Genomic DNA, 24,261 nt, shown 5'->3' with positions numbered 1-24,261 from the left:
CCTTAGTTTAGCTTATGAGTTGGGGTTAGGAGTAACTGAAAGATGTTAGATCAGTTCTAAGAATTCTTTTTCTTGCCTTTTTACCTGTTAGTCCTCTGTGTGGTCCACATCTCTCCAACCAGGCTCTGCTTTCACATACTGTCCGTTCCCCCACCCCCAGCAGTGCTGCTGAGCTGGGATCAAACCCAGGGCTTTGTGCCTGCCAGGCCAGTGCTATATGTCTGAGTTATAGCCACATCTCTAAAATACATTTTCTAAGGTTTTCTTGACTTTCCAGTAAAGGTGAGATTGCTGTTGCTTTTTTTCAAGCTCTCTGTGGATGGACCTCTGTTTGGGCCACCAGAAGGAGGCACAGTATCTGAAACAGTTCCGTGTCCTTTGGGTTCTGAGCTGGAACAGGGATACAGGAGCAAGGGCAAACATATGACCTCCAGAGTGCTGACTATATCAAAGTTGGGTGATGCAAAATGGTCAGGCTTGGTTGGTTGTGGTTAGTCAAGACTTCTTTGAAATTAATTTTAAACAGGATTTGACATAGAGAAATTTATAATAAACATTTTGGTATCTCTAAAATATTCTCTCAGCCAGAGGCTGTGTATTGTATGATCGCTCATTGATCTGAAGAGCAGTCAGGCTTCACTGCAGTATCTCCTTGCTATAAAAGGGAGTCATTGCAGTGGGCGTGATAAAAGATGTTTTATACATCTTTCCTTGGCCCATGAGAAGCTGACTGGAGCCAAAGGACAGTGTCCTCCCCAGTGTCTGTCCTTCATCATGACAACAGCCATTCTCTGGAGCTGGGCAGTCACTCGAAGAACGGAGTTTGAAGGGCACTCACTATCCACAGTCCTAGCCCTAGAGCAGTGGCAGCAGGGAGCCCTGTGATATGATGGATGGCCTCGGGTTCCTAGGGGCTCTGCACTGCCTCAGTCGTGGGATAACTGTCAGCCCTGTTCTGGTCTCTTCCAGGCTCCTCTGGCGCAGCCCGAGTCCCCCACAGCTTCAGCTGGAGATGAGCCTCGGTCCACACCTGAGTCTGGGGAATCAGACAAGGAGTCCGTTGGCAGCAGTTCTACCAGCAATGAGGGCAACAAGTGGAAAGAGAAGTCCAAGCGAGATCGGGAGAAGGACAAGAAGAGAGCAGATTCCGTGGCTAACAAACTTGGCAGCTTTGGCAAAACCTTGGGCAGCAAGCTCAAAAAGAACATGGGAGGCCTGATGCACAGCAAAGGCTCTAAGCCTGGCGGGGCAGGGACTGGGTCAGGGGTAAACAGTGGCACTGAGACACTGGAGAAAAAGAAGAAAAACTCACTGAAGAGTTGGAAGGGTGGCAAAGAAGAGGGAGCCGGGGATGGGCCTGTGTCTGAGAAGCCCACATCTGAGTCTGTTGGTAATGGGGGAAGCAAGTATAGCCAGGAAGTGATGCAAAGCCTGAGTATTATGAGGATCGCAATGCAAGGGGAAGGGAAATTTATTTTTGTTGGAACGCTGAAGATGGGTCACCGTCAACAGTATCAGGAGGAGATGATCCAGCGGTACCTTGCTGATGCGGAGGAGAGATTCCTGGCAGAGCAGAAGCAGAAGGAGGCAGAGAGGAAGATCATTAATGGAGGGGTAGGGAGTGGGCCTCCCCCAGCCAAAAAACCAGAGCCAGATGGGGAGGAGCAGCTGACTGCGCCTGCAGGAGAATCCAAGGCAATGGCCTTTTCAACTGGCTACCCTGGGGGCTTTACCATCCCTCGGCCTTCTGGGGGTGGAGTCCACTGCCAGGAACCCAGGAGGCAGCTGGCAGGGGGTCCATGTGGGGGGGTGCTACCACCATATGCTACCTTCCCCAGACAGTGTCCTCCTGGGCGACCTTACCCCCACCAGGACAGCGTCCCACCTCTGGAGCCAGATACTCACTCCAAGGATGGAGTTCCCAGGGGCACACTGTTGCCACCCCGCTTCCGCGTGGCTGATTCCTATAGCAATGGCTACAGGGAACCCCCTGAGCCAGATGGATGGGCTGGAGGTTCCCAGGGGCTTCCCTCAACCCAGACCAAGTGCAAACAACCGAACTGCAGCTTCTATGGACACCCTGAGACAAACAACTTCTGCTCTTGCTGTTATAGGGAAGAACTGAGGAGGAGGGAACGTGAACCTGGTGGGGAGCTACTGGTGCACAGATTCTGAATGGTGGGGCCTTGGAGGTCAAGGGGGCTAAAGAAAGTTAAGCGTGACTCATTGGCTCATCAAGGCCCAGCCCTCACGTTAATGGGGCAAATACATAAATGTTTGTGGGAGCCTGGCTGGGAACTTTTAAGTGTGCGAGCTGGAGTGCTGCCAGGCTGATAAGAGCAGGTAGGGCTGGACGGTGCCCAGGGCTGTACTGCTTTGCAGAGCTTGATTTGATGGGACTAAGGAGACATGAGAGAGTGGGAGATGGTGATTCCATCTCACACCTTGGGTCTCATCCCAGAACCTAAGGGAAAGCAGTGGGGAAGGTTTGGTGTGCGGGGTGGGAGGTGGGCTGATGTCGGGGAGGTGTTACAGGTAAAGGAGGTTCTCAGGCAGTTAAAGACAAGATTGACCAAAGTTCTCTTAGGTTTGAAAAAAACACATGGTGATGGAGTTGAGAGTGTAATTGGACAGATTTGCTATTGATTTTAGTAAGGTATAATTAGGATTGGGTAAATTCTGAAGGATGTGGAAAGGCAAGGCAGAACTGTGTGTTCTTGGGTACTTGTTAGGAAAAGGAAGTAGTTAAAATCCGTTTATGAAGACAACAAAGGCAGGAACGTAAAAGGGCATTCTTTTCCTCTGAAATTTTGTTTCCTTCTGCAGTCATCTGTTGTCCATGCTAGTTTGAGAGGACACGCAGACTGCCCCTGTCTTTTCCTCATCCTTTTTGAAGGCTGAGCTCAGCTAAATTAAGAAGGGTATGATTTTTTAACACTTAAATTTTATTTTTTAAAAGTTTCCTCTGAGAAAAAAGACAGCAGTGAGAAGAACAGCTGTTTATTTTGAATTTTCTCCAGGTGAATGGGTGCAGAGTGCTTTGTTTTTTAACTACTTAGCAATAACCATAAATGGGTTAGAGCGTGCAGTACCTGGGGACAGGGTGGGGAAGGACACACATTAGGCTAGACTGTTTGAAACCAAACCAAAAACCTACATAAAGCACTACCATCTTCTGCTGCTGTGTTTCTGTAGAAAGCAACTTATTTTATTGACTAAATTTTTTAAGGAAAGAGACAATATCCCAACAAAAACATTTTTAAAAATTATTATTTTTTTTTCCTATTTAAGTGATTCTTTCTCCTTCCTCTCTACTTTTGGAGAATGAACTTTAACATCCCGGCTTCTTTTGTTAAGCCATAGTTGACCTTAATCTGTGGTTAGTTTATTAAAATAATAATAATAATAAAATACTTTGTAAGAAAAGATATTTTTGATATTAGGACTGATGTTGAAACATAGACTGGGGGTTGGGGCAATTTATAAAATGGTAGTTAAGAAAAATATATTTTAGTGAACTATAACCACAGATCACATATTACTCCTGATGAGCTGATCTGTCTGGATTTCTCTTTCCCCTGACTCAACCCTGTTTTCCAGGGGGTAGGGGTGGGGATGTGAACACAGTAGGGGGAGCCCCTTTGCATTTTGCACAAAGCACAAGTCTGGACAGCCTGTGCTCTGGCCAGAGCCGTTTCTAAGAGCTTTAAACCAGACCTATCCTGGGCCAATTATTCTTTATATTTTTTTTTGCTGAAAAATACAACAAACTATGCAATTATATACACTCCAGGGTGCATATAAAGAAGGGGAATAAGTGCACTTAAGTGTCCAGAATGTTACTGGGGGCTCTTTTTCTGTACTTGGGTTTCTGTGTTGAGGCTTGTATTAATCACCATCCCATGTAATATAATCCCCAATTCTGATGCAGGGCACACACAGTGTGAGTGTGTGTGTGTGTGTGTGTGTGTGTGTGTGTATGTGTTGGGGCACTTACTTGCATGTGTTCCCTCTGCCCAGTCAGGAAAGTTTTCGTTTTCCCCTTGGTAAAAGCCAGCAAAGACCTTCTCACTGAAACTACTCAGTTTAGAAAGGTTCTTTTCTCCTTAACAGACTTGAAAGTCACTTTTTCCAAATTTGCTGGTCTGTTGATTTAATCACTTCATGTGGCTATTAATTCTTAGGGTTTTAGGGAAGGTTAGGCTCCACAGGAGGGGATATGTGTATTTCTGGGCAGAGCCGGCATCTGAGACAAGCACTCCCCATAGTTGCAAAATTTAAAAGGGCGCTTAGTAATCAAGATAATACTTGAAAAAAAAATTCAGAACTTTAAAAAAATCAATGCCAAAAATCTATGTTGAACACAGTATCAAAATTGTAAAGACAGGATCAGAATTACAATGTGGGAAGCAAGGTTGGATTGAGCAAATATAGGGATGCTTCCTGTCTTTATTTACACTTTTGATACATTGTTCATCATGAGACCCACATTAATTTTTATTTGTAATGTATATTGCACCAAAATAGTGTTTATCTTGGTTCATGGGCTTTTAAGCATCTCTCGTTTTGTACCCGAGGTGAATGCCTTGTTCACATCACCCTGATCGTTCCCATTTCTGGGGTTTGAACCACACTGGTGAGACCACTTCGTGAGCCTCCACCCCTTCTCCTGCACTCAGACCCACATCCTGGATGTGCACAGCTTGATTCCCTCCCTCAGGACGTCACGGGAGGGGGCTGGCCTGGACCAAGAGGACTGGGATCAGACCAGGGGTTTCCCAGAATAAAAACCGGGGAAGGCGGTTCTCCCCTAGTCTGCGGTGTTTGAACTTGGATCTGTTATGAGATTCTAGATAACACTTCTGTTTTTAAAAACAGGACAGATGAACAAAAACAGAAACCTTGTATCATGTTTGTTTTTATTTATAAATTATCAAATTCCAATTCCCTTTGCCCTCAAGAGGAAAAAGATAGAAATTTAGAGGAGGAGAAGGGAGTCCTGGGGTGAATATGATTAGGGCTTTGGGCCCTTAATAAATTATTTTTTACTTGAGATGGTAACTAGTAAGGCTTTGGAAAACATTCTAAGGATGAGGGACTCTGAGACAATGGATATTTTAAAAATAGAGAATAATGACGTCTGCATGATTCTTTTGAGGAGGGTTAGTGTAGGATGAGTTAAGGAATAATGCTTGGGAAATCAAGGTAGACAAGGATCGCTTTGTGGTATTTTAGGAAGATGAGGAATGGGATAAGCAGCCCTGTGCAGCAGCATGTTGAGGACAAGGGAGAGAGTGTTACATGCCATGTACTCAGAATAAAACTTCTTTGGTGCTGGGCGAGGTGGCGCACACCTGTAAAACAGCACTGGGGAAGCTGAGGCAGAAGGATTGCTGCCAATTACAAGGCCAGCCTAGGCTACATAGTTCAAAGCCAGCTGGAACTACATAGCGAAACCTTGTCTCAAAAAACCACAGAAAACTTCGTGGTTCATGAGAGGTATGTGAGTGAGGGGGGACTCTATCCCTGGGGAAGTATGACATCATCTCAGGCTTAAATTTAAGTGCTCTTAGTTCCTTTAATCCAGGGCATCTGAGGTACCTACTGAAGTTCTTAATGGAAAGGGGAGATTTTCAGGGTTATTTTCCCCCTTCTGTAACAGTGCTATTCCTTCGTGCTATATTCTTTATCCAGTTCCCAGTGGAGCAAATCTACTACAGGGTAAGCTTCCAAATCCTCTGCTGGTTTTATTTAGGGCTATAAGAGTCAACTAGAAGTCTCCCCTCAATAATAGATAATTAGGTTGTGTGTATGTGTGTGTGTGTTACCAGGGATCGAACTCAGGACCTTGCGCTTGCCAAGTAGGCACAGTGCCACTGAGCTACATCCCTCGGCCGATAATTAGTTTTTTAAAGGAGTCTCAGCTGGGCATGGTGGTGCATGTCTGTAATTCCAGCGCTTGGAAGGCTGAGGCAGGATTGCCCTGATTCAAGGCCAGCTTGAAGTACATAGCAAGATCCTGTCTCAAAAAAGATTGAGTCTCTAAGGAGTAGGGATGGTGTTAAACTCAGTGCTGTGCAGGGCATTGGAATGGACGTTGCCCTCCCCCCAAAGAAAAGCTCACAGACCAATAAAACAAAAAGTAGCAGTAACTGTGCTGTATCTTTGGGAAATAATAAGCCAGAAAGAAGGGAGTTGGTTGTCAAGGACTTAGGAGAACCTAGCTTTTACTGTTCTTACTCCTTTAAGCCACATGGCCAAGGTTTCCGTCACAATTTTTCTTAATAAAGGAACAGTTCAGAGACGATGTCTCTTGAGTTACTCTGACACCTCCGGACTCTGTCTTCCTTCTCCAAGGAGACAACACCCCGAGTTTACAGCCACGGGTAGGAAGCAGAGTCCCTGCCCACCTGGGATCACCTGCACCTCAGATTTTTCTCATTTCCTTCTTTGTCCCCAGGCCCTTCAACTGCAGATTCAGCGACTCTTACACGCAGTCTCTTTTGAAGAGACCCGGCCTCCAAAGCAGAATTTCCCCCCCGCACTTAAGCTGATTAACAAAATATTACGTCCCCACGTAGACTCCACGCCGCCTCCCTTTGCTGGCCCAGTGGGTAAGGGGCGCGGGGCGGGAGGACCGAGGCCTCTTTTCTCGTGCTTGTGCGTATAACTGGATCGTGACTCACTCTGAGTCACTCGGCTCCACCCTCCTCCCGCTGCCCCTCCCCACAGCCTTCCTCCTGGCACAAATCTGCAACCAGAGCATGATTCTGAAAATGGAAAAATCTGATACAGCCTCCTGTCTCTCCACCCTTCCATCCAGTAAATTTGTGCCAGGGTGCAGAGATGGGCTTCCTGTCTTAGCCCCCAGCTGCTGTCCCCACTGCATCACTGGTTAGGTGCTGAGCCAAGACATCCAGTTTTATTTCTCATTCCCCTGACGTTTTTTTCTTTATATTCTGCTGCTCCCACAACCTCGGATAGAACGAGGCTCTCGAGTGAAGAGGCGGCGAGAAGGAAGTGGATCCCATACTAGAATTTTAAGATTGTGGCACGCACCTTTCCCATGCTGTTACTGTTTTCTAACACACCGGGACCTGTCGTCTTCCCCTAGGACACTGAAGTGGGGGTGTGAGTTGTGCTCAGGAGCCTTTATGGTTTCTGCACTCCTGGGCCCCTCCTAGCAGGTGTGTACATCTGCGTTCTAGACTGACCTCTTGGCTCACAATATCTTCATTATTTCCACACTGCCCGCCAGGACTGAGCGCTAAAGCCAAGGCCGGAAGGGTGTGTTGCTGGGGGAGGGGAGAGGAACGTCACTGGAAAATGGGCCCCATCTAAGCACTGCTGCCTTTGTACACACTCGAACACAATAAAGCAGCTCATTAAATCTCATTTGGTATTTTATTTCCTGTCTTTTTCATGCCTAAACATAGATTTTTGCATTGCTGCCCCCAAGTCATCCAGGGCTGCGCCTCTTTTACTTGCCTTCCACTCCCGCCCCCATCTTTGCTTCTTGGGTTGCAGAGGTGAGGAAGGGGGTTGTGATCAAGGACATGAAGAGAGGGAACATGAATCATTCATTTGGAGATCTGGTGTCCGCGCTCGAGGGGTGGGGTCACCCAACGGTGGGCTGGGTGGGAGGAGGAGGCGAACCCAGCGTGCTGTGCTCGGCCGGACAGGTTAAAGGCTGGTCCTCCCGCGCTCCCGGCCTCATCCGAGACATGCGCACAAGCGGGCCTGTGCCGCGGCTGCTCGGGGCCCGCTCAGCCTCTCCCCCTCCCCGGCACACCTCGCTCTGGAGGAGGACAGCTAGACTTTGACCAGCTTCCTCCCCCAATTCCTGAACCTCCCAGAATCTTGGGTCCAGTTCCCATTTACTTCCCCTTCTCAACCACTTTTGGTAGGTGTATCGGGAGAGGCAGTTAAGAGAGCTGAACTACTTTGCATTTCTACTGCACCTCCTCCTTTAAAACACGAGGACACGCACACGTACAGAGCTTCCCAGGGTAAGAGGGTAAGGAAGTCATTACTGTAAGTCCGGAGAGGCAGTTCCAGTCCGTTATTCCAGTTTAATAATCAGTGTTACTCCCCGTGGTGGTGCACGCCTGTAATCGAGCACTCGGGTGGCTGAGGCTGGAGGATGGATCGCTGCCAGTTCGAGGCCAGCCTGGGCTACATAGTTTAAGAGCTGCCTGAACTACACCCTGAGATTCTGTCACGCACACAAAAATCAGTTATTACTGTCCCCCTCAGTCTCCAATACCCATGACAGGAAGAGAGTAGGCTGTGAGATTGGGATAAACGAGGGAGTACGGATTTTCTTCTATGTTCCTTTTCCTCCTCTTTCTGAAGCGTCTCCATATGCTTTCTACTTTTCCAAGATTGTGTGTATTCGCCTTTAAGGGGCTGGGCAGCTCTCCGCCCTCTCCAGAGTCGTCCGAAGTTTCCGAGGAGACTACTCCGGCTGGGCTGGTCACACCTTTCAAAAGACCCCCAAACTGTGCTCCGTGCACCGCAAATGCTTCTTCCTCTCGTGTCCTCCCACCTGCCCCTCTCTCTTTAATCTCCCTTTTCTCAACTGTAATATTCAGCTCCTTCCCAGAGGGACTGAGCATCCTTAAGGTTTCCTACCCTTACTGCTCCATCCCCGGATGGAGCCAGAGAAATGTGGTGGGGGGGCCGGGGCCAGAGTTTCAACATTGCCCCCCGGAAGGAGGAGCCAGAGATAGGGGTAAGGAGAAGGAATCTGGGGGCCGGAGCGGGGATGCATGGGGATGCTGTAGCTCCGGAGGGGAAGGGAAGATCTAGAGGAGGCGGGTGTGTCTGCTCGTGGAGCTTGCCCGTGGAGCTCCTCGGCCTCAAGTTCGGGTCTCATTACCCATTAACCAGCCCCTCCCTTCGGCGCCTGCCTGCCCTAGTGCCCAGCTCCCCAGGACACAGATCCGTTTCCCTGGAGTCTGAGTGTGGGCCTCTCAAGGGGGCTGCTGAGGGAATCCCAGACCCAGGCCGGTTGGCCTGGGGTCACAGCTACGCCCCCCTCAGCTCTCTGGGCCCACGTCCCTCGGGGGACGCAGGATGCCGGAGCTCAGGAGTCGTCAGCCTGGCAGCTGCCTGGCCTCTGGATGCTTCCCAGGTAATGATCTGACCTCCTGAAAGCCTCCAAATTCACCCACCCCAACTGTTTCCTGGCGTCGCTAAAGACAGCCCTTGCTTCTCTCTCCAGGCCTGGCTGAGGCTTTGGACCTTACTGTTGCCTCCCTTTTCTTGACCCTGTTGGCCCTTTTCTCATTTATTCAATAATTGAATGTCTACTATATGTCAGGCTCCATTCTATTTTCTATTCTGGTTACAGAGGTTTAAAAAAAAATTCTTTTTCCTCAAACTTATGGGTTTAGGGAAGGATTTTATCTTCCTTCTCTATATCCTTGTCTCAGAGGAATGGGTGTATGGGCAGCACTGGGGAGTCATAACCTGGCTTCCTTTCTTCCTTAGGGGAGCAGATACTAGCATGGGCCCCAGGGCTGAGGAAAGGACTGGACCCTGAATTGCCTGGAACCCTGATATGCACCAACTTCAGGGTCACCTTCTGGCCCTGTGGATGGCAGCGGAGTCAGGTGAGATGGCTAGGGCCATAGATAAGACAGAGTGAAATGGGTACAGGAGTCTAGGTAGATGTAGACAACAGGGTAAAGGGCTGTCTTTGGAATGCATTAGAGTCAAAGGGGATTATATTTAAACCAGGTGTGGTGTGCACTCCTGTGCTCCTAGCACTTGGGAGGCTGAGGCAGGAGGATCGCCAAGAGTTCAAGGCCAGCCTGGACTACATAGTGAGCTCAAGGCCAGCCTGAGCTACAACAGCAAAACCCTGTCTAAAAAAAGAGGGGTGTGTTATTTTTAGGGGAGCTGCTCCCTAGTGGGGGGTGGGGCCATCAAGGCAGAGAAAGCAGGGTTATTTCAGATCTGTGTCATCTTCATATGCTTCCTCTAGGACACTCCCCTGAGCAGCGAATATGATTTTGCCTTGGGCAACATTGGGCGATTAGACGCTGGTAAGTCTTCAGGGTTAGCAGAGGGCATTGGAACCTCTCTCTGTCTTCTGCTCAGAAGAAAGCCAAGGGCTGGGTGGGATGAGCTGGAAGAGCCTCCCAGAGAGACCATATGGTCACACAGCTCTCTAATCTTGACTTCAGTGAGTGGCTTGTCACGAGTTCAGCTCCTCCGTCCAGGGTCACAGCTTAAGTTTATCCCTGAGGAGATTCTGATTCATGGCCGAGACTTCCGACTGCTCAGGGTTGGTTTTGAGGCTGGAGGATTAGAACCTCAGGCCTTTCAGGTAAGGGGCTCTGAACCTGAAGATAACTCTTCTCCTCAGAACTTTTGGGGGGTCCTCTTCCTGGCAATTCCTCTCTCCCATCCTGGCCTGAATTCTAGCCTGGCTCTGCCAGTTACCTGCAGTGTGACTGCTGGCAGGTTTGTGCCTCTGAAAAATGCGAAGGGTTGGATGATAGTATTCCTAAAATTCTTCCCAGAATTTAATTTTATGACTCTGTGGCTCTAATTTTGTTCTGATCCCAGTCCCCATGATCTGTGGGTGCTCCCTTCTTTGGACTGGTTTTGTTGCTCTTCTCTGTTGGTGGTAAAGCCATGGAGGGACATATAGCCTCCATTTCCTTTTCACTTCTTTGGCCTAAAAAAAAAGGATGGGATGTGCTTTCTTCTACAGGTGAGCATGGCCATTGTCCAAGCCAGAGCTCAGAGCAGTCAAACCCAGCAGTATGCGGGGATAACTCAGAGGAAGGCTGGTGAGTGAGGTGCTTTAGGGTAAGGAGAGAGTGAAAAGTAGGGGCTAGTGAAGACAAGAGGTAAGAAGCTGCCTCTGGTTCCTCTTCCTCCTCTGTGCTTCACTTCTGCCCAGCCCAGGGTTCTGGCTCCAGAAAACCACCTGTACCTCTGTTGGAGACATTAGAAGACTGGGAAACTGAGCGGAAGAAACAGGGAGCCAGAGGCTGGAGGGTCAGCACCGTCAATGAGAGGTTCGACATAGCTACCAGGTGATCTCCCAGTCCACCTCAACACCTGCTGCCCTCTCCACTGTCCCATAATTCCCTGATCCTCTAAAACTAGGACTTCCCATAGACTCCCGCCCCCAGTACATCTATGAAGCTAGCCTTGTTACCTCTTTGCTCTCCAAACCTGAGATCCCTCAGATCTCCAAAGCAGATTCCTTGTATTAACAGCTTTACATTTTAACATGGTCACTGAGCCAAGCTGTGACATTCTTCTCAATTTCACAGCCTCCCCCGTTACTTCTGGGTCCCTAACAGAACTCTGGACAGCGAGGTCAGGAGAGCATTTGGCCACTTCCATCAGGGCCGTGGACCGGTTAGTATAAGGGTTAGGGTAATGGCTGGGGATGGGGCATGGGAGGACCTGGGGACACTGGAGTGGGGATCCCTGTGAGTTCATCGTGGAGGCCAGGGTAGCTTGGCGCTAGTTTCCCACAGTGACCCTCTTCTCCCATATCTGAAGCGCCTGTCCTGGCATCACCCTGGGGGCAGTGATCTTCTCCGCTGTGGAGGCTTCTATACAGCCAGTGACCCTAACAAGGAGGATATTAGGTAAGGGGGCTTGGCCAGAAGCCTCCAGGGTTAGGTGCTCAGGGCCGGCTCCTTCCCCTCATTTCTGACTCTTCCTCCTCCAGAGCAGTGGAGTCAATGCTCCAGGCTGGACACTCTGATGTTGTCCTGGTAGACACGATGGATGAGCTGCCTAGCCTTGCAGATGTGCAGCTTGCTCACCTGAAGCTGAGGGCCCTCTGCCTGCCTGGTGAGAAGAACCTCTGGCCTGTCGCCCCTCAGGCTGCTGACCTTCATCCTTTTGTCTGCTATTGATGAGTAATCCTTTAGCCCAGCAATCTGCAGTTGTTTTTTGTTGTGTTGTTTTCCCCTAGTACTAGGGATTACACCTTTGGACAGAGCTACATCCTCGACCCATTTTATTTTTTGAGGTACGGTCGCTTACTTGGGATCCTCATGCCTCAGCCTTCTGGAGTGCTGGGTTTATAGGCATGTTCTACCACACCCAACTCCTATGTCCTACAGATTTACTGATTGCCTGTCTGCTGGGTCCAACTCACTCTGTTTAAAAAACAGCTTTATGAAATTTTATAAAATTCACCCATCTTACATGTACAATAAATCTCATTATTTACAATGAGCAGCTATCACCTTTGTCTTTTTTTTTTTTTGATAGTGCTGGGAAGTGAACCTAAGGCCTTGCACTTGCTAGGCAAGTACTCTACCCCTAAGCTACATCCCCAGCCCCATAAACATAAACATAAATAAATTTTACAAACCTCATGGCCATTTACTTTTCATTCCCACCCTCAGCCTCAGCTAACCACAACCTGGCTTATCCTTAACCCATCAGGCTATAGACCTGAATCCCAAGTTCTGAGTTCTTTGCCCTTCTGCTCCCTCCACTCTGCCAGACTCTGCTGTGTCCGAGGATAAGTGGCTTTCTGCCTTGGAAGGAACACGGTGGTTGGACTACGTCAGGTACTCCTCTCCCAGCTGTAATTCCAGCTTCCCAACCTTCTGCTAATATGGACTCCTGAGCGGCCTTCAACAAACACTTCTCAGATTCCCAAGACTGCTGCTTCTTGAAGGGGCAGGATTTCGGAGTCTACCTCTGTTCCAGCCTGTTATTCCTTTCTCCCAGGCTTAGCATTCATCCCCTTCTTCCTTACTTGCCCCTTCAGGTTTTGTCTTCGTAAGGCCAGTGACATTTCAGTTTTAGTGACATCCAGGGTTCGTTGTGTAGTACTTCAAGGTGAGTTCCTTGGGTCAGCCTGTCCCATTCCTTGCCTTTTTCCTTTACCCACATAAGTGGATTCTGTTCAGGGAGCGAGATTTGTAAGGCTCCCTGTCCTCTCTTAGTGCTAGCACCTCCTCTCCTGTTACTAGGAACTACCCATGAGCTGTAACTCTTCTCCCTGCAAAACCCCCTCTGTCTGCCCCTCTTTGTTCTCCCTGAGGCTAGGATATTCTCACCCCTCTGCCCACCCTTCCCTCAGTGCACAAGTGCCAGCGCTGGGTGGGAAGGGTGCTATGGAAGCTGGTTTAAGGGGTGATTCTGCGTCTTACATGTGAAGCTGGGTATTTCAGGCTATGTGGAGTCTATGAAGTGAATCATTCAAGCTCTTTGTTTTCTCTTCACTTCTACATACCCTCTTAACCCTGCCCACCCTGACTTCTCCCTCTATGCCCCTCACTTCTCCTTGCCATGTTTCTTCTTCCTCTCTCCTCTCTAGTTTCTTGGACCTCCCTTCTTTGTCCCTTCTTCCTCTTTGTCACCCAGAACGCGGTGATCGTGATCTCAATGGCCTCCTCTCTTCGCTCGTCCAGCTGCTTTCAGCCCCTGAAGCCCGAACGCTGTTTGGCTTCCAATCACTAGTGCAGCGAGAATGGGTGGCAGCTGGACACCCCTTCCTGACCCGCTTCGGGGGAACTGGGGCCAGTGAAGAGGTGAGAACCATCTGGAGGGCCTGGTGGGGGGCATTACTAAAGAAGTAAGGGGGACGAGAAAAGTGCATAGCAGAGTCCACAGGAGGGAAATTGGGTCAGAAGGTCCCAAAGTCAGGCTGAGCTTGAAGACCCAGCTGAGTGAAGGCCCGAGAGCCCCTACGACCTTTGGTTTAGACTTTCCTTCCCTGACTTCTTTAGTGCCCCCTTCCCTGTGTCTCCATTATCCTTCCTCTTTATATTTCCATGATCCCTCCAATCTCTAAATTTCTCTCTTCTCAGGCCCCAGTGTTTCTTCTCTTCCTTGACTGTGTCTGGCAGCTCCTCCAGCAGTTCCCAGCAGAGTTTGAATTCTCTGAGTTTTTCCTTCTTGCTCTTCATGACAGTGTCAGGGTTCCTGATACCCTTACCTTCCTGAGAAATACTCCTTGGGAGCGTGGGAAGCAGAGTGCCCAGGTCAGTGACTTCTACTTTTCATTTTTTCCCATTGATGTATTTTATGAAAAGTGAGGTCTATGAGTAGGCAGGGGTAAGGTAATGCTTACTCTCTGAATTAGACTTTTGCCAGGCCAGGGATTTAGCTCAGTGGTTCCACTGCCTGCCTCGCAAGCAGAAGGACCCGAGTTCGATCTCCGGTACCAAAAAAAAAAAAAAGAAAGAAACTTTTGCTCAATAGTTGATGCCTGAAATAGATTAGAATTTCATGAATTGTCTCTAGATCTGGACGGATTATATATAATTTTTGTTTAACCATCATTTTTCTTGCTTCCTCTACCCAGTTTAACTCTTATACACAAGTTTACACCCCAGAGTACTCCCAGCCCCCAGCTGGGAACTCTGTTAACTTGCAGCTCTCTGTCTGGGACTGGGATTTACGCTACAGCAATGAGCAGATACTACAATTCCATAATCCTGGCTATGCCCCAGAACATTACCCAGATTCCTGGTTCCCTAGACAGCAGGTGAGATGTCTAAACTTACTAAATGCTCTTGACTTTCCCACAGGCTCATACTGCTAGCAGGTAGAGACACAGTGTCTGAATTCCTCAGGGAAAGTACCTCACTCCTCTTGTACAGCTGTCACTTAATAGTCCCTGACTATCACCAGGAAGACGGAAGTCCTAGAAAGGCAGAGGACATCCTTTTTGTCTTCCTTGTTTCCTTTTATTAGTCTCATGTCCACATTTTACGAGTTTCTCTAAAATCAACTTCCATCAGCCCTGAGGTCTAGTTGAAGCCTAATGAAGAGAGTTGAGTTCTGTGGGGGAGGCCTGTAGTTTTAGTCACTAGTGCAACGAGTGGATGGCAGCTGGACACCTCTGTGACCTAGAATGGGGAAACTGGGCTTATCTGGTTTTTCAATTGCCAGTTGACATCCCTTTCCCCTTTAGCCAAGCCTCATGGTTCCTGGACCTCCCAATTCTGTGTGGCTCTTCTCTAGAGGGGCACTAACCCCCCTGAATCAGCTCTGTCCTTGGCGAGACAGTCCCTCCCTGCTGGCAGTCTCTTCTCGATGGCTCCCTCGTCCTGCTATCTCCCCTGAAAGCCTAGCTGACCAGGAGTGGGGACTCCCCTCACACTGGGGAGCCTGCCCTTTACCTCCAGGGCTACTGCTGCCTGGATATCTGGGACCCCAGGTCAGGCTCTGGAGACGCTGCTACCTGAGGGGAAGGCCTGAAGTCCAGGTAAGAAGGAAGACAGGAATTGGGAGTGGGACAAGGGGCTTGACCACTGAACTAGAAGAACAGAGCTGGAAAGACAGGTGGCTGGGAGGATTGGGAAGTGAAGTACTGTTCCTGCTGTTATCCAACTGGATAGGTTTGGGAGCGTAAGAAGTGAGAAAAACTGCTTGTGGCTTAGATTCAGCAGACTTTAGAGCATAGCTGGGAGGGGAAAGAACATTAAAGACACCATAAGTAGTAGACAGATAACAGAAGCAGAAAGCTAGACCTGCCCTTTGTCTCATCCCCAGATGGGCCTCTCAGCTCCCACAATCGCTGGTCTCCAGGATGAGCTATCCCACCTCCAGGAGCTATTAAGAAAATGGACACCAAGAATATCTTCTGAAGATCATTCCAAAAAAAGAGATCCAAATACCATTCTCCCCCAATCACGCTGACACTGCTGGTGGGCTCAAAGGCAGGGTCGAAGGGGATCTGGGGTGAGGAAGGGTTCTATGTAATCCTGTACTTCTGCATATTTGGCTGTGCTGCCTCACTTTTCACATTCCAGGTCTTAAGCAAGCACACTTAATAGACTTGGTTTCCACAGGAGATGGTGGTGCTAATCTCCAGCTCTTCTGTTTTTCATTCCTAAAGATATTTTTGTTTCCTGTGATTTGAAGAATTAGACAAAAACTATCTGGAATATAATTGCCATTTTTTCTGGGGCAATCCCATTTCTTTTGGACCATGCTGTTAAATCATGAGATCAGCAAATACTGTTGTTCCTAATCCCCAAAAGATGGCCTAGAGACCTCATTCTCACCCCTTCCTGCTGCTGCCTTAATTCCAGTTCTATTTTTTCCTTTACACTTTTCTGTGGGAATGAGGTAGATATGGGAGACACCCTCTCCTCCTACTGTGTATTTTTGTAGTGGCATTTCTATTTAAGGAGTTCATTAAACCACAGTAATTCTACATTTTTCTGGCATTGCTTATTGGGATTAAATAAAGAATCCTAGGTGCCATAGAATAATTTGGGCTCCGGGAGTAAAAGAAGCACCTCATATTACTGCCACAGAAATATGGGAACTGGGCAGGCGAGGCGCTGCAGAATTCACATGCAGTTTAGAAAAAGGGTTTTCTTTCCTGTATCTCATGGAACAAAAGCATATTGAAACATCCCTGTAGATGTGTTCTGGAGGTTGGGGCTCTGAGCTTCAACTGCAAACACCCATGATCCTTGGTCACACCCCGTCATGGAACCTGATTCCCTCCCGCTATGCACTCGCGACGAGGCGACTTCAGACGTCACTCCAGCTCAGACACTGCGCACCTACTCCCTTGCGGGAAAATAAAATACCTGGGGCCCAAACTAGGGCTGTGGGGCCGAAGGCAGCGGAGTCCACAGGTTGGGGGTATCCTCCACACACCCTCTCTCTTCTGGGTAGCAAAAGAAGGATCACTTGCTACCAAGGATTTGTTGGTAGCAAAATTAAAGAAAAAATTCTGTTCTTTTAGCTTTTGGATTTACATTTTTATGAGAAGTAAAATTCCGTAACATCTTAGCACTGCCTTAACGGGGGTCTGAATTTCAGTCCCACCCTCAACACTGAGATGGGTCGCACGACCAAAGCGAAAACTCCTGAGGTACTTGGTTCCAGGGACTCCTAAAATGGCCGCACCCGCTTCCGGCCCCTCCCCCTACGGCCCCACCCAATTCCCACCCTTCGCCCCGGAAGCGGAAGTAGTAACAGGTCAGAGGGCGGAGCTGCCACTTGGAGACGGCGGGACCTTTTTCGTCATGGCTGCAGGGCCGATCTCTGAACGGAATCAAGGTAACTGGAGGAGACGAGCCCTGAATGGACCTCGGGGAGCCAAAATGCCCTGACTAGGGCCAGCAGCATTTCTGTCAGCTGGGGAGACCGGAGCCCTGGGCAGGCGCGAGGCCGACCCACCCCCGCGGTTACTGGGGGCGAGGTGGCTGGGTGCAGGCTGAGGCCTGTATGTGTGATGATGCTTCTAGGACCAATCCCCTTCTTTTTGCCCACTGAAAAGCAAACAAGACAAAGGAAATACCCACAGCAGACAAAATCTGCAGCAGAACATAAATTATATTTTTAGAAGATTCTCTAGGTCCTAGGAAGTTTTTTTTTTTTTTTAAAGTTATTTGTCTTTTATTTTTGTTTTATTTTGTTTTTTAACTTTTTTTTTTTGGGTACCGGGGATCGAACTCGGGTCCTTGCCCTTGTGCAGCAGACGTCGAAACCACTGAGCTAAATCCCCGGCCCTCCTAGGAAGTTTTATATGCTTAATCTAACGAGTTTTCTTTTTCTTTTTTCCCCCTACCCCATCCCTACCCCCAATTCCCCTGCCTGGATTCTGTCTGCATGTTCCCATCACCTCTTTCGTTTCTGTCATATATTCACCCCTACCCTAACCATCTGCCTCCCTCTTTTCTTCCCTCCCTCGAGATGCCACTGTGTATGTGGGGGGCCTTGACGAGAAGGTTAGTGAACCACTGCTGTGGGAACTCTTTCTCCAGGCTGGGCCAGTCGTCAACACCCATATGCCAAAGGATAGAGTTACTGGCCAGCACCAAGGTGAGTACATGGCAAGAAGTGAATTTGTATATTTAGGGGACAAAAGCTCCTGAAAAGTCCTGACAGTATTCACAACTGTTTTGGAATGGGCAACATAAAGATTTCTTTCCCTTGAGCTTGGGTTCAGAGTTCGTGAAGGATTTCTTTCTTTTAAGCTTCATGTTCTTTAAGATTCGAGGGTGGATGGCTTATGCCCCATTTTGACTCTCTTCATTTGAGTTGTTAACCTTCCCTTCTCCATTTCTCCAGGCTATGGCTTTGTTGAATTCTTGAGTGAGGAAGATGCTGATTATGCCATTAAAATTATGAACATGATCAAACTCTATGGGAAGCCAATAAGAGTGAACAAAGCATCAGCTCATAACAAAAACCTGGATGTAGGGGCCAACATTTTTATTGGGAACCTGGACCCAGAGATTGATGAGAAGCTGCTTTATGATACTTTCAGCGCCTTTGGGGTCATCTTACAAACACCCAAGATTATGAGGGACCCTGACACAGGCAACTCCAAAGGTTATGCCTTTATTAATTTTGCTTCGTTTGATGCTTCGGATGCAGCCATTGAGGCCATGAATGGGCAGTACCTCTGTAATCGCCCTATCACTGTGTCTTATGCCTTCAAGAAGGACTCTAAGGGTGAGCGCCATGGCTCAGCAGCTGAACGACTTCTGGCAGCCCAGAACCCGCTCTCTCAGGCTGACCGGCCTCATCAGTTGTTCGCCGATGCACCCCCTCCACCTTCTGCCCCCAATCCTGTAGTATCATCACTGGGATCTGGGCTTCCTCCACCAGGTAAAGTGTGTGGTTCAGAATATCTTTGTCTAAGCTGTTGGAGGGGAAGAGGAGGAAGAAAAAACCCTGAGAGAGTGGGACACTGAGGCAATGATTGATGAGAGAGGGGAATGGAGTGAGATAGTGGTGAAGAAAATTGTTGCATTTCTTTTGGAACTTGACCATTTAGAGTACTGGCAGGAGGGTAAAGAACTCACCCTGCCCACAGACGCCAGATTGAGACAGGTGCTTTCAAGCCCTTCTATCTTTATTACCATAAAATCTTCCTTCTTTTCATTTTCTACATAGGCATGCCACCTCCTGGCTCCTTCCCACCGCCAGTACCACCTCCCGGAGCGCTCCCACCTGGAATACCGCCAGCTATGCCCCCACCACCTATGCCTCCTGGGGCTGGAGGACATGGTCCCCCATCAGCAGGAACCCCAGGGGCCGGGCATCCTGGTCATGGACATTCGCATCCTCACCCCTTCCCACCAGCTGGGATGCCCCATCCAGGTAGGTGTTCTTTGCTGGGAAAGGGGGTGATAAGCTTGCTAGAGGGGCTGTGTCACTGCTCATCCTAGTCCCCTTTGTTCCCCGAGGATAACAAACCCGGAGCTCTCCTTTCCTTTGAACAGTCCCAAAATGCTTTACTTTGTATACTTGCACACTGTCTTTTTCTGAAGAGTAGTCTGAATGTTCTACTTTTTGTTTCCTTGACTTTTACTTTCATTATCTCATCTGGTTCCACTCCAGTGAGTCAACTGCCAAATCTAGGGGACACTTCTGTTCCTTATCTGATTTAACTTCTCCTGTACTTGAAATTAGCCATGTCTTTCTATTTGAAATTCTGGTCTTTTGCTTGTTTTTCTGGATTCGCTACCCCTCTCTGACTCAGTCTCAGCTACCTTTGATATTTTTCTCTGCTTGTGCTTAGATTTTTTGCTTGGTTCTCTTTTTCAGTATGAAACCATAGCTTTAATTATGTAGATATTGATGTGATCTGGATCTCTTTCTGTATTCTGTGGCAATTTTTTTTCTTGTACTAGGGACTGAAGCAGGGGCTTTGCACTGGCCCTTTTTATTTATTTATCTTTTTTTCTGGTACTGGGAATCAAACTCAGGACCTTGTGCTTGCCAGGCAGACACAGGCCACTGAGCTACATCCTCAGCCCTTTATTTATTTATTGAGACAGGGTCTCACCAAGTTGCCCAAGCTGGGCTGAAACTTGTGATCCTCCTGTCTCAGCCTCCCTTCTAGTCCATGGTTATTAACAAGCCAGACTCATAATCCTGGTGCTTTGATCTTCTCTTTCAAACCTGTTCTTCCTCTAATAGTCTTTGTTTTCAGGTGCACAATTCATAAGCTTGGGAGTTTGACTATTCCCTGTCCTTCTACTCTGCATACCAAGATTTATTTCCCTGGCACCTACCCATTGTCAGTCCCTCATTCAGGCTATTTTCTCATTATTCCGCACTTGATTTATTATAGTAATCTTTCATTTTGACACCAGTTTATTTACTTCAGCAGAATAGTTTTTCTAAGATAGATGTTCACATTCTTTCTTGAAATTCTTCTCTTGCTTCCTTTTATTTATAGAGTAAAACCCAAACAAATTACTGAAGCAGAAAGAGCTTTTCATGACCCTGCCCATTACTCCCATAAGTGCGTGTTGCTCCTCATCACAGGGTTGCTCATATTTTCTGGAATACATAGTGCTGTTTGACACACCTGTGAGTTGCACATCCCAATCTTTCTGCCTGGGATGGTCTGTTCCCACTTTCTTCCTGAAGAATTCTTATTCATCCTTTAGGATTATCTTTGCTCAAGTAGTTTCTCCTACCTTCTCTAATTTTGTCAACAGCAAGCCAATCCCTGTACTTGTTAGCACGCTTTCATATCACCGTTACAGTGCCTAAATCATAGCAAGTGAGGTGGGTGAGGAGTTGGTTTCCTGCATGGTCGGTTTGTGCTGTGGGGAGGGGTCAAGGATAGGGCAAATGTCACTTTTTTGTCATTTTGGTTTCTTCCTTTCTTCATTGTCTTTGCCCTCTTCTCTGTTTTCCTCTGTCTCCTTTCCTGCCTCTGTGTTCTTTTCTTCTTTGGTACTGGGGATCGAACTCTGGACCTTGCACTTGCGAGCGAGGCAGGCACCAGAACCACTGAGCTAAATCCCTGGCCCTCTGTGTTATTTTCACAGGGATGTCTCAGATGCAGCTGGCCCACCATGGCCCCCATGGCTTAGGACATCCCCATGCTGGGCCTCCAGGCTCTGGGGGACAGCCACCGCCCCGGCCGCCACCTGGAATGCCTCACCCTGGACCTCCTCCCATGGGCATGCCCCCCCGAGGGCCTCCATTTGGATCTCCCATGGGTGAGTGGCCTCCTTCGTCTCATATGGAGTCTCAGCTTTCTTCGCACATCCCTTGTCCTGTGCACTTTTTTTTTTTTTTTACCTTTTGTATTCCTTCTCCCTGGCTCCCTGTCGTCTCTCCCAGTATCAGTTATCTCCTGTTTCTCACTTGTACTAACTTTTCTCTCTGTTCATGCAGGTCACCCAGGTCCTATGCCTCCACATGGTATGCGAGGGCCTCCTCCACTGATGCCCCCACACGGATATACTGGGCCTCCACGACCCCCTCCCTATGGCTACCAGCGGGGACCCCTGCCTCCACCCAGACCTACTCCCCGGCCTCCTGTTCCTCCTCGTGGCCCACTCCGGGGCCCTCTCCCTCAGTAGATTCTCATTTTCTTTCCTCATATTCCCCTAGCATCTTTGTGATTCCTCGGACCAGTCAGAGTTGTTGTAGCTCCTTGTGGCTAAGGCACAAATCTCTCTCAGCCTCCCCCACCTCCTCTTTTTTTTGGGGGTACTGGGGACTTGTCCTTGCCCAACCTCCTCTTTTTAATGTAAATTTCTTCACAGGAGATTTTTCTTTGTCTTTTTTATTTTCATCCTAAGTGTTTTGAAAGTGCCCAGAGAAAATAAAACTATACTCTTTGTTTATTCTTTTTGGTGTTTTCTTTAGTAATTTTTAAGAAGAGATGTCAGGGTATTGGTAGGAACAATAAGGTAAGGAAGGAGCAAGGAGCGCAAGGACCTGAGTTTGATCCCTGGTACCAAAAAAAAAGGAGCAAGGGTATTTATTTATTTATGGTGATTTTTGGGAAAAAACCCTGGGGCACTTTACCAGCTGGGGATCCAGCTGTTTTTATTTTTTTTAAATTTTGAGTCAGGGACTTGGTAAGGTGCCCCAGGAGATCTTGAGCTTGTGATCCACTTGCCTTCTGAACAGTTGGAATTACAGGGCATATGTCACTGCTCAGCTAGTATATACATTTTAAGGCCTATTCTGTAATGTGCTACTGGAGTGGCTGATCTCTGTTTACACTAGAGTACTTGTTTGATTATATAGAGCTTGTCTTATGGCTTTTAACATGCAGGCGAGACATTAAAACAGAGGTAAAGTACCTAGAGATACTGGCAAAAATATGAAGTAATATGTATGAAGTTTCATTGCAGCACTGCCCCCCCCCCCGCCCGTTTGAAATAATAGTAGATTGGAAACAACTTACATGCTCATCAGGAAAGGGTTGGTTGAATATATTGGTAAATCCACATAGTATGGTACTATGCAACTATGAGAAAAATGATAAAGAGCTGGGGGTGTACCTGAGTGCTAGAGTATGCTTACTATGTATCAGGTCATGCGTTCAATCCTCAGCACCAAAAAAAAAAAAGATTCTTTATGCCAGTGGTGGTGAACTTATGACACCTATCATTGAAAGCTCTAAAAGGTTCGCCATCACCGCATACTGTTGTGGAGAGATCTCTGGGTTATATTAAATGAAAATAATATGTATAGTGTGCTACCTCACCTGAGGGTCAGCACATATGTGTATTTGCTTATGTCAATAAATGGAAAGCTAACTGGGTGTGGTGGCACATGCCTGTAATCCCATCACTTGGGAGGCTGAGGCAGGAGGATCACCTGGAGTTTGAAGTAGCCTGGGCTCCATTACCATAGCACTGAGGGGAGGGGATCCCCAGTACCAAAAAAAAAAGAAAACAAAGTATAAAATGCATAAAATGTTATTGAAACTATTTTCAGAGTGGGAAGAAAGGCATCTAACCTGGCATGAAAGTTTAGGAGAACTTCCAGGAAAAAAGTGGTGTCTGAATTTAATCATAAAGGAAGGGTAGCTGGGCGTGGTGGCTTACCTGTAATCCCAGCACTGGGAAGCTGAAGCAAGAAGACTGCAATTTTGATCCCAATCTGGCCAGTTTAGCAAGACTTTGTCTCAAAAAGTAGTAATTTATAAAAAGGGCTGGAGGTGTAGCTCAGTGTAGGGTGGGGTGAGAGGGTAGAGGTTTTCCAGGCAAAGATGAAGGAACAGCTCGATTCAGGGGGATGGGATGTTCCTGGGCAGAAATGTAAACAGCACAATATTCAGCACACAACGCTGGTTTGGTGCTGGAGGCTCAGGTCAGAGGTGGTTGGGGAGCTCCCATACATCGGTGCTTCTCAGATCTTTCTCACCCCCTGCACACACAACCTTCTTGCAAACATGGAAGTAAAAGGAAGTTGCTTCCGGGGGCAGAGAAGGGAGGGCTACTGGCTTGGGAGTTCTAGCTGCCCCATGTTAAGATATCCATGTGGTGATGTTGAGTAGGTAGACCAGTTTGGTTTGGGAATGTCTAGAATAGAGATACAAATGTGAGAATCATCAAGGTGGAGACAACAATAAAGCTGTGGGGCTGCCCGAGCTCACCGAGGGGAAGGGAGAAAGGAGGCTGGGAGGGCCTAGGGCTGAGCCCCTAGGAACAACTGATGTGAATGAACCCAGCCAGGGAGACTGGGGAAGATAAAGCTGTGGCATCTGGAGGAAAATATTACATGTTCCCATAATTTAAAGAGAAAAAAAATTTTTCTTCTAAGAGTGCAGTATTTCTATTTTAGCAAGTATGTATCAGCCGAGTATACAAAATCACCTTACAGAGAAGAAATGGCTTCCTGCCGTCAGGACATGGCTATAACCCTATTGGAAATATTAACATGCTTAAAGAATATCTCACCCTGAAGAGGAATGGCACTGAAATACCAGTAAAGGGAGAGTCCCCAAGGCCCACATGGGCAGAACCGTGCCAAGTGCCATCCTAGAAAGTGTCCTTAGCCATCACCGTGAGCAGTCTAGGAGCACTGGCAAGGTTGCCTGTAGCAGAGAGGTGGGGTAGAGAACTGTTGCCAAGGAGTCTTCTGGACCTATTGGCATGATTCCTTATTGGGGATGGCCAGATGGCATTAAAGATACAAATCTCCTGTTCAGTGATATCGTTGTGGATTTCGACATTGACATGATTCTGATTTGGCTTTAGGGAGAGAATTTATTAGACATGTACACATGAGTTTTCTGTCTGAGTGACAGTTAAATGTTTATAATATTTATGTATTATGGCTCTGTATTTCAGTAAATTGTGAATTTTGTTGGCACCAACTAGTATTTCCAAAAGCCAGCTTTGGAGCATACAAAGCTCAAGCCCAGTGGTAAGCTCAATATGCCAAATACCACCGATGAGTTCTTGGGACATGGCTGCCAACCTTCTCTAGGTAATATGTTCCAGCATCCTTAAACTTCCACATTAGTAAAGCAGATCGTATTCTACTAGAACTGAAAAGGACCTGGTGCAGCTTCTAGTC

At 47.8% G+C, this 24,261-nt stretch overlaps 3 protein-coding genes across 9 annotated transcripts in view; all 3 read left to right on the top strand.

Annotated features, from left to right (window-relative positions):
* Positions 1-6,304, top strand: part of Otud7b (OTU deubiquitinase 7B) — a 59,732-nt gene extending 53,428 nt beyond the window's left edge. For 3 of the 4 annotated variants that reach the window (XM_021265858.2, XM_087213373.1, XM_021265860.2), the window contains one exon: positions 970-2,285. In XM_021265858.2, coding sequence (XP_021121517.1) covers positions 970-2,175 — 1,206 coding nt within the window. In that variant the 3' untranslated portion in view covers positions 2,176-2,285. Of the gene's footprint in view, positions 1-969 lie in introns of all 4 variants that reach the window. The other variant, XM_004853949.4, reaches the window with a different exon arrangement.
* Positions 6,305-8,212: 1,908 nt separating this feature from the next.
* Mtmr11 (myotubularin related protein 11) lies at positions 8,213-16,165 on the top strand. Of its 4 annotated transcripts, none has more exons than XM_004853947.4 (17): positions 8,433-8,734; positions 9,046-9,136; positions 9,496-9,617; positions 9,992-10,052; positions 10,194-10,336; positions 10,727-10,805; positions 10,919-11,054; positions 11,298-11,385; positions 11,533-11,621; positions 11,705-11,829; positions 12,494-12,560; positions 12,764-12,834; positions 13,363-13,529; positions 13,809-13,982; positions 14,306-14,488; positions 14,918-15,211; positions 15,499-16,165. In XM_004853947.4, the coding sequence occupies exons 1-17, from the start codon at positions 8,669-8,671 to the stop codon at positions 15,643-15,645; spliced, it is 2,103 nt and encodes a 700-aa protein (XP_004854004.4). In that variant the 5' UTR covers positions 8,433-8,668; the 3' UTR covers positions 15,646-16,165. The 4 variants fall into 4 exon arrangements, with proteins under 4 accessions (XP_087069501.1, XP_087069500.1, XP_004854004.4 ...); XM_087213376.1 differs by having other exon boundaries at positions 8,922-9,136; XM_087213374.1 differs by lacking the exon at positions 9,046-9,136 and having other exon boundaries at positions 8,218-8,734.
* Positions 16,166-16,886: 721 nt separating this feature from the next.
* Positions 16,887-21,569, top strand: Sf3b4 (splicing factor 3b subunit 4). Its single transcript, XM_004853946.4, has 6 exons — positions 16,887-17,025; positions 17,662-17,790; positions 18,040-18,582; positions 18,871-19,077; positions 20,763-20,936; positions 21,115-21,569. Exons 1-6 carry the CDS (start codon positions 16,992-16,994, stop codon positions 21,300-21,302), a joined length of 1,275 nt encoding a protein of 424 aa, XP_004854003.1. The 5' UTR covers positions 16,887-16,991; the 3' UTR covers positions 21,303-21,569.
* The last annotated feature ends 2,692 nt before the right edge of the window (positions 21,570-24,261 follow it).

This window comes from Heterocephalus glaber, unplaced genomic scaffold (genome assembly GCF_053883595.1).
Source record: "Heterocephalus glaber isolate CG9 unplaced genomic scaffold, H.glaber_assembly_v1.0 deba00001442, whole genome shotgun sequence".
NCBI classification, from domain to species: domain Eukaryota; kingdom Metazoa; phylum Chordata; class Mammalia; order Rodentia; family Bathyergidae; genus Heterocephalus; species Heterocephalus glaber.
This window is presented reverse-complemented; position numbering and strand designations above follow the sequence as displayed.